The sequence below is a fragment of the Sinocyclocheilus rhinocerous genome, unplaced genomic scaffold, assembly GCF_001515625.1.
Source record: "Sinocyclocheilus rhinocerous isolate Xijiao unplaced genomic scaffold, SAMN03320098_v1.1 scaffold30, whole genome shotgun sequence".
NCBI lineage: Eukaryota > Metazoa > Chordata > Actinopteri > Cypriniformes > Cyprinidae > Sinocyclocheilus > Sinocyclocheilus rhinocerous.
The window spans coordinates 1,365,947-1,375,733 of NW_015657838.1; the positions used below are offsets into that span (position 1 = coordinate 1,365,947).

Here is a 9,787-nt window from a genome sequence, read left to right on the forward strand (position 1 = left end):
AGTGTTTTTTTGTAGTTTTAGTGCATTTTGGATGTGAACTACATCTGTGCCAAGCTGAGGTTTAGTAAGGAGCACTGCATGAAGGGTTTTGAAAAACTGACATAACTATTGAGAAATATGTTCTATAGCAATTGTAAAAAAAACCAAAAAAAACGTCAAAGTCCCCAATAAAGTCTCCATTTGATCACAGTTTAATATTGTTGCTCTCTGTAACAAACAATTCTTGCAATTATTATCAAAAAGGCCCATCGGTATGCAAAAATACAACACGTTTGAATAATTTTGACTTGTAACTAAACATATTGATGCAAAGAAAAGGAACTGCAAATGATGCAAGTAACGTTTTGATGTTTATATGTTATAAAAATAACACCACAGGCTGAATGGAAGTGTAATCTGTTGGGGGCTATGCCACTGGCACTGCTATGTGGAGACAGCTTTCACAGGATGCGATTTAGCCAAGACTCCCATGTTCTCTGTTCCGTATGTCGCTCCAGACTGATGAGACTTTCCATCTTAATAATGAAACACCCAGCCCCTGGCCTCAATCACACACCATAGCTCTCTTTCTCTCTCTCTCTCACTCTCTCACACACAGTAAAAAAGCCACTTTGCATTGGCAAAGCATTTGTGACCCTGGACCACAAAACCTCTTAAGTCTTAAGTCGCTGGGGTATATTTGTAACAATAGCCAAAAATACATTGTATGGGTCAATTTTTTTTTGATTTTGCCAAAAATCATTAGGACATTAAGTAAAGATCATGTTCCATGAAGATATTTTGTACATTTCCTACTGTAAATATGTCAAAACTTAATTTTTGATTAGTAATATGCATGGCTAAGAACTTAATTTGGACAACTTTAAAGGCGATTTTCTCAATATTTAGATTTTTTTGATCATGGTGACACACATGATACTGAAATAATGCAATAAACACTAATTTAACAACATTAGATGTAAGATTAAACCCTAGTGTACACAACTGATAAGAAACACAACAAAAAGAAGAAACATGTTATTTCAACAAAAAAACATCAAATATGAAGTGTCATGCAAGGAATTCTGGGAGTGTCAATTTACATTTTTTCACTGTAAATTATACAATGACGTGTTCTTTTTCACTTCCAAAAACTGTAATTTTAACAGTATTTTACTGTTAAATATAATTAAAGTTATTCACCATATATAGTATGGAAACTTACTGTTAACCAATTAACAATTTACATCTTTTCCTGTTAAAATCACAATCATTTTTTTTTACAGTGTATAGGTTGTATTTGCACAGGTTTAGACTGCGAAATAAGCAGATTTGTGTAGAATTATAACATTAATCCCCACAGCTGAAGGTTAAAGCTGACACTGATGCCCTGAACCATGAAATGGACGTTTGAGCTGTGTGTACACCACTATGAAGGTGTCTTTAAGGAGCGCCCATGTGGGACAGGTTTAATTTAGCTCTCACAGAAGAGGATTCTGACATAGATTGTGTGTGACAGCTGTTTCCTCCCACACATACACAAACATGCTTTCAGACTTTCTCTTTTCCTCCCGCTCATATGCACACAGACACACAACCACTTCAGAGATAAAAAAAAAACCTTCCTCTGGAAAATAAAATTACCATTTAAAAATGAAAAATTGACATGAGTAAATGCGCAATGTAAGATGGGTGAAAGGTCAAAGGTGAACCATTGCAGAGACACGGATGAGAAACCCAGATGCTGATAATTAGTATGTGACTTTAAAGCCAATTAAACTCATTCACTCCTTAAAAATGGATTATGTTAAAACTGTTTGCATAGTGTAGTATACTTCTCTATGCTTGTTGTGCAGTATTGTGTTTACTGTTTTCTCAATTAGCATATACTAAGCATATTCACATAAAAAAAATACCGCCAGACAATCAATGTGTTGCAGCATAAATTTATTAAAAATGAAAATAAAAGCTGGGAGCTAAAAGAGGCCTGAGAGACTGTATCTCTCTTTAGCCCTCTCACATTCAAACAATAGTGCTTTCCCAAGAGTCCCAAAAGCTCATCAGAAACACGTTATCGCTTACATTGCTTCATAGTCTCCACAGCGGATGCTTCCCCACACATCATCCTAGACTCCTGCAGTATATAAATAAATCAACCAATGAATTAGAAAACTCTCTGTCAACTCCAATTGTGTGCCGACAGTGCTGTGGGACACCTAAGCATCTGTTTCAGTTCACACAGCACTGTCAAGAAGCTCTTCAGGGGCCGTGAGGAAGTCAAGCCTTTTGTGGTGTTGTGGGAGGTTTTGACTTAATGCTTATTTTCTTTGGGCGAGTTGTAGCAAAAGAAGAGTGATGGTGGACTAAAACACCTGTTCTCAATGGTTTTAGTCCACCATCAAATGGTTTGAAGCTTACAGGATCTCACATATGTTCTAGTCAACTTTTCTCAGATGTTTCGCCTAAAGTTTCTTGGAAAACTTTTACATACAATACAAGTAAAGCGCTACAATATTAGTTTTTTTTTTTTTTTACAAACGCCAGGAACCATTTTAGGTAGCTTTTTCAAAACTCTTCACACAACAGCAGTCTTAGATTAAACTGTGGATCATTTGTCATTGCTTTGGCACAAAATGCATTCAGTGACTACATCTTTCAAATTACATTAACTCTTTTTTCTCTCAAACACAACTACCACCAAAATTGTATGTAACAAACCAATTCGCAATTCTCAAAAAATGTTACAATTAAAAGGATAGTTCACCTAAAAATGAAAACTCTGTCAATCATTTACTCACCCTCAAAGTGTTCCAAACCTGTGATGAACATAAAAGAATATTTGTGTTTTTTTTTTGAAGACTGTTAGTAACCAAACAGTTTCTGGCCCCCATTGACTTCCATAGTCCTTTTTTTTTCTATACTGTGGAAGTCAATGGGGACCAGCGACTGTATTAGGTTAATTAACACAAAACTAAATAAGACAGCAATTTGATACATTTCTACAGTAATACTATGTTGAAATATATTCCAGATCTAAAAAAAAAAAAAATAAAAACAATTAGATATAGGTGTTAGTCTTTCAATTTCATTACGATCTATACAAAAGGGGACATCTTAGGAATAATTTTGCACCACAATGTAAACAAGGATCATGTAACATATACTGCAGTGGATTCTAACAGCAGAGAGCAGTCGTTCTTGTTTTGTAAAGAAATTTTATAAAAGAAAACATATAATACTCTGTTGTTAGTTGTTTTTTAGATCACTGTGTGACAAAGTGACAACCTTTGCTAGTGTTATGGGGAAAAAAAAGACTTCATTTGACACATGAATAAAGTGTTTTTTTGTAGTTTTAGTGCATTTTGGATGTGAACTACATCTGTGCCAAGCTGAGGTTTAGTAAGGAGCACTGCATGAAGGGTTTTGAAAAACTGACATAACTATTGAGAAATATGTTCTATAGCAATTGTAAAAAAAACCAAAAAAAACGTCAAAGTCCCCAATAAAGTCTCCATTTGATCACAGTTTAATATTGTTGCTCTCTGTAACAAACAATTCTTGCAATTATTATCAAAAAGGCCCATCGGTATGCAAAAATACAACACGTTTGAATAATTTTGACTTGTAACTAAACATATTGATGCAAAGAAAAGGAACTGCAAATGATGCAAGTAACGTTTTGATGTTTATATGTTATAAAAATAACACCACAGGCTGAATGGAAGTGTAATCTGTTGGGGGCTATGCCACTGGCACTGCTATGTGGAGACAGCTTTCACAGGATGCGATTTAGCCAAGACTCCCATGTTCTCTGTTCCGTATGTCGCTCCAGACTGATGAGACTTTCCATCTTAATAATGAAACACCCAGCCCCTGGCCTCAATCACACACCATAGCTCTCTTTCTCTCTCTCTCTCACTCTCTCACACACAGTAAAAAAGCCACTTTGCATTGGCAAAGCATTTGTGACCCTGGACCACAAAACCTCTTAAGTCTTAAGTCGCTGGGGTATATTTGTAACAATAGCCAAAAATACATTGTATGGGTCAATTTTTTTTTGATTTTGCCAAAAATCATTAGGACATTAAGTAAAGATCATGTTCCATGAAGATATTTTGTACATTTCCTACTGTAAATATGTCAAAACTTAATTTTTGATTAGTAATATGCATGGCTAAGAACTTAATTTGGACAACTTTAAAGGCGATTTTCTCAATATTTAGATTGTTTTGCACCCTCATATTCCAGATTTTCAAATAGTTGTATCTCGGCCAAATATTGTCCTACAATGACAAACCATACATCAATGGAAAGCGTATTTATGCAGCTTTGCGATGGTGTATAAATCTCAATTTTAAAAAAATTGACCCTTATGACTGGTTTTGTGGTCCAGGGTCACATTTGTAAATAAATAAATAAATTAATTAATAAATTCAAATTATTATTATTTAACAACAACAACAGCAGCAGCAGCAGCAGCAGCAGCAACAACAACAACAACAACAACAACAACAACAACAACAACAACAAACATCTCGGGGTCTTTCATCATTTTTGAGGCGGTGGCGCCCTCTAGCGGTCGAATAATGAACCAGTTGATGATGACAATATTGTGCGCCGGAAAACCTCTTTGTCTCATGTCATGACTTCAGCAGCTTGACAGCTCAGTCGGATTCTTGTTCTGTTCAATGTTTGTTTCTCTATATTAACAGAGCGTTTTTAACTTAATGAGCTGAGAGCACGTTTGCCATTTTCTGTAGGCTATATAAATTCCATACTGCATGCTACACCATGCCTTTCTTCGTAGATTCAGTGATTATGTTCACTTCTCAAGTAAGTCTCATCTCTCTTTAATAATAATAATAATAATAAAATGCATATTCGCTACAACACTAACACAAATACTAAATTCTTTGTACAGTAAACAACATGTTACCAAGATAAAATGGTTTGAATTATAAAAAGCAATTAAATAATGTAAAAGTTGTCTGCCTGACTGTTTCTATAACAGGTACCTAATAATAATAATACTACTACTACTAATAATAATATATATATATATATAAATTGTACGCAAAATGTAGGGGTCTGTTGTAAATAGTAAAACAAAAAAAAACTATTGATTAGAACTCTATGGGAGTGGATCTTCTCTACATGAATATTTCAAAATATTGTGTCCACCAATCTGAAGGTGTTTTAAAGGTGATTGGTTTATGTTTTGTTTGTGAATATTGCAAAACATTTATACACTCACTAACATGATTTTCTGTCCACAGGTGCTGTTTTTTGGGTTTGGGTGGCTGTTTTTCATGAGGCAGTTGTTTAAAGATTATGAGGTATTGTGCATAAGAGTTGTAGATTTAGACCAGTTTTGTTGACTCTGGCCTTTCAGTATTTATCATACAGGTCTGTCTCAATTCCTCATCAGGTTCGACAGTATGTTGTGCAGGTGGTCTTTTCCGTCACATTTGCCTTTTCTTGCACTATGTTTGAGCTCATTATCTTTGAGATCCTCGGTGTATTAAACAGCACGTAAGTATTCTTGATTTACAAATATTGGATGATGAGAACTGTAGATCAGATGCTCACACGCTGTTTGTTTCTAAACAGGTCCAGATATTTCCATTGGAAGCTGAATTTGTATGTTATATTACTAGTTCTAATATTTGTGGTGCCTTTCTACATTGGCTACTTTGTGGTCAGTAATATAAGATTATGTAAGTAGATTTTGTTCTCTTTATGTATTCTGTAGCTTTTCCATTTGTTTGTCAAAAGGAATAATTCACCCAAAAATGGAAATTTGATGAAAATTGACTCACCTTCAGACCACCCAAGGTGTAAATGAGTTTTATTATTATTATTATTTTTTTCATTTGAACAGTTTTGAAGAAATTTAGCATTATCACTTGCTCACAAATGGAGCCTCTGCAGTGAATGGGTGCCGTCAGATTGAGTACATTTTCAACAAATTTTTCCTTTAAATTTGTTTATGCTCCCTACTTTTGATGCTCTTTTATAGTGCAGAGACAAAGGTTGCTTTTTTCATGCGTGGTCTGGTTCACGTTCATGTATTTCTTCTGGAAACTGGGCGATCCTTTCCCTATACTTAGTCCAAAACATGGTAGGCACTGTCAACATGAAACTTTTCTATCTATGTATTTATGAATGTAACATAATATTTAACAAAAAAAAACACAACAACAACAACAAATAATTGACTGGTGTATGAAAATTAGTAGATTTTTGAGAACAATCATTTGTTATAATTGGAATAATGTGCACCAATGATTCAAGCACATTAAGACAAGAAATGTGCATTAAGAAAGTTAACATATTAAAATAATAATAATAATAATAGGCCTAATTGTCTTGCAGCCTGATATGTAGCTGTGTATCTTTTTTCTTGTATTTTCAGGCATTCTGTCCATAGAGCAGCTGATCAGTCGTGTGGGGGTCATTGGGGTCACACTGATGGCTCTGCTGTCTGGCTTTGGTGCTGTGAACTGTCCTTATACATACATGTCATATTTCCTGAGGTATCTGTGCTCTTATACACATAAAATAACAGAGAAGAGCGTGTTGTATTGTGTTTATATTTTATATATAAGATACTAGATGCTTGTTTGGTTTATTTGCTCAGAAATGTGACCGACAGCGATATCCTGGCCCTGGAGAGAAGACTTCTCCAGACTATGGACATGATTGTCAGTAAAAAGAAAAGGTAAGCAGTATAAAGAGAGGGATCCAATCAGAAAGGGGAAACATATTCACAAAATCACAGGAATTTCTGTCTATTTATTTATTTACACAGAGACTCAAAATGCTTGTTGTATTTTTAAATAATGTACTATTAATTAGCTTCAACATCATTTTTGTTCTTTAAAGAGATATATACAATATATATTTTACATATAAAATAAAATATTTACAGAAATATATACACATTACTGTTGTAAGTTATTATTATTATATTTATTTTATTTTATTTTGGTAAGTAGTCTCTTTTGTTCACCAAGGCTGTGTTTATTTGATCATGAAAAATACAGTAAACACAATACTACTGTGGAATATTATTACAATGTCAAATAACTGTTTTCTCTATTAATATATTAAAAAATGTTATTTATTCCTGTGTTTGTAAAGCTGATTTTTCAGCAGCTATTAAATCCAGTCTTCAGTGTCACATTATCCTTATTATTTTCAATATATATTTTACATATATACAGAAATAAATAACTCTATATATACACATTACTGTTGTAAGTTATTATTATAATATTTATTTTATTTTATTTTGGTAAGTAGTCTCTTTTGTTCACCAAGGCTGTGTTTATTTGATCATGAAAAATACAGTAAACACAATACTACTGTGGAATATTATTACAATGTCAAATAACTGTTTTCTCTATTAATATATTAAAAAATGTTATTTATTCCTGTGTTTGTAAAGCTGATTTTTCAGCAGCTATTAAATCCAGTCTTCAGTGTCACATTATCCTTATTATGTTGAAAAAAATCTTTCTGACCCTACATTTATGGATGTTAAATTAACCTAAAGTAGTGTATTCTTCAATTTTGTCATAACAGAACAAGATAAGACATTTTTAATATCTCTTTGTAGGATTGCCATGACAAGAAGGCAAATGTACCAGCGTGGAGAGGAGCAGAATAAACAGACGGGATTCTGGGGGATGATCAAGAGTGTGACCTCCTCCCCATCAGGCAGTGAGAGTATCCTTAATGAGCCATTTGAATTTGAGACAGCAGGCTAATAGTGCAGGTTCTGAGTTAGTAATTTAGTCTCATTTAGAGGAGACCCAGCAACTGGAGAGTTACAGAGATCACATTTCATCACCATTGTGCTCTAAGTGTCTGAACAAAGCACTTAACCCCTGTTCGCCCCTGGAGGACTGCCACAGCAATTTAATTTAAAACAGTAGCTAATGGGCAGTAAATAATGTGTGTATATGTGAGCATGTGCATGTTAAATAGATTGGTTAACCCTTTAGCATTCCTGTAAAATTTGCCTAAAACGCCTAAAACACGCAGTGTACCGCGGATGGTACAGTGGAACACTAACCTGCTGGCTATAAACAAGGCTTCTCAATTGGTTTTGGTTCAGCTCCCAGATTTTACAATACATATTTTATTCTACAAAAGCAAATAATAATTTTAATAAAGTCAGACTTTGAAATGTATTAATTTTATTGGTTTTTAATTGACTACAAATCCATATTTAATGTAGTGTGGGTTGTATTTTCTTTTAGTAATATTGTTCATTGTTTTCAAGGCTGAGAGCACTAATTTTTTGGGGGATTGTGATGCACTAGTTTAGGACCACAGGCTCAAAGTTTGATTGCTGTGACTTGTGGATCTTCTGAGGGATGTTTGTTTCTTGACTCTGGCACTGCAGATCTTTCTGTGATCCAGCAGGAAGTGGATGCTCTGGAGGAACTCAGTAGACAGCTTTTCCTGGAGACCGTCGACCTGCAAGCCACCAAGGTATTTAACAAATGAAATTTTGAAATGATAATTAGTTTTGTTTCTATATACAGGGATCCCATGCTCATGTAAAACCTGGAAGTAAGCAATTGTAGTTAATGTAGCTTTTTTTCTTTCTTTAAAATATCCAGTAATCACAGGACAGTCATGGAAATTCTTTGGTCAAAATGTGTGGAAATCCTTTATATAAATAAAAGTAAATATTATAAACACTATAATGATCTTATATTTCTGTATCCCAAGGAACGCATAGAGTACTCAAAAACATTTCAAGGGAAATACTTCAACTTCTTAGGGTATTTCTTCTCCATCTACTGTGTGTGGAAAATATTCATGGTATGAATTGTTTTTGCTCATTTTGTTTGCCATGTATTATAAAACATTGTAAGAATGTGTCTTAATCAGTGACATACTCTAATGTATTCTTTTTAGGCCACTATAAACATAGTGTTTGACCGTGTGGGGAAGACTGACCCAGTGACAAGAGGAATCGAGATCACAGTCAACTATCTCGGCATTCAGTTTGATGTATGTTATCGTCAGCTTAAGCTGCTTTATTCATTTTGGCTAACTAAATCTCTTTTAAACTTCCCCATTAGACTTAGTCATAATATATTCTTTTTCTTCAAAGTTCAAACAGCGTTAAATAGAAATCAGGGTTGGGCCGATAGATGTTAAGCCATCACAATGTTAAGTTGACATCGTGATCCCCTCCCGCAATCCGCCGCATCCCAGTTCCGTGTTCGGAAAGGAAATTAAGTGTACTACGGAAACACTAAAGGGAATAAATAGCCTATGAGATGGGAGGATTAAAAAAAAATATTTCAATACTTTTTCTCGCAATTATATCAATGGTTAAGTATAGGTGAGTGTATATAAATTGCGGGCATCAGGGAGCCGCTATTGAAACCGCTTTCGATTGCGCGCTCTCATTTTATTTTCTCTTTCACTTTCGAGATTCGTGATCACAAGGACTCTATACTATGGAGCGGCAGTACTTACCACACATTTGACAAGATTAGATATTTGACATTGGTGCTCATGATCTGCAAATCATTCGCCATCGTCCTATCAGACATTTCTCCTTACTCTGTGTATGTGGTAAGTGAACTTTCATGTACTGTAATGCAACAGGCTACCGCTAAAAAAAGCGGCTAACCTTTTAGTGGCTCCGTATAACGCGTTATTTGTTTCACGCTTCGGGCACTAGGGCTGAACTATTTTGGAAAATAATCTAATTGCGATTTATTTTTTACCAATATTGCGATTGTGATTTAATATGCAATTATTTTTTAAAGCTCTTTAT

At 34.4% G+C, this 9,787-nt stretch overlaps 1 protein-coding gene across 1 annotated transcript in view; it reads left to right on the top strand.

Annotated features, from left to right (window-relative positions):
• Positions 1-4,590: 4,590 nt before the first annotated feature.
• The window catches only part of LOC107721622 (Golgi pH regulator-like), a 9,131-nt gene continuing 3,934 nt past the window's right edge, over positions 4,591-9,787 (top strand). The window contains exons 1-11 of the mRNA XM_016529728.1: positions 4,591-4,812; positions 5,256-5,315; positions 5,408-5,511; positions 5,590-5,696; positions 5,999-6,100; positions 6,395-6,515; positions 6,620-6,700; positions 7,601-7,710; positions 8,393-8,481; positions 8,725-8,817; positions 8,914-9,009. Coding sequence (XP_016385214.1) covers positions 4,771-4,812; positions 5,256-5,315; positions 5,408-5,511; positions 5,590-5,696; positions 5,999-6,100; positions 6,395-6,515; positions 6,620-6,700; positions 7,601-7,710; positions 8,393-8,481; positions 8,725-8,817; positions 8,914-9,009 — 1,005 coding nt within the window. The 5' untranslated portion in view covers positions 4,591-4,770. The remainder of the gene's footprint in view (positions 4,813-5,255; positions 5,316-5,407; positions 5,512-5,589; positions 5,697-5,998; positions 6,101-6,394; positions 6,516-6,619; positions 6,701-7,600; positions 7,711-8,392; positions 8,482-8,724; positions 8,818-8,913; positions 9,010-9,787) is intronic.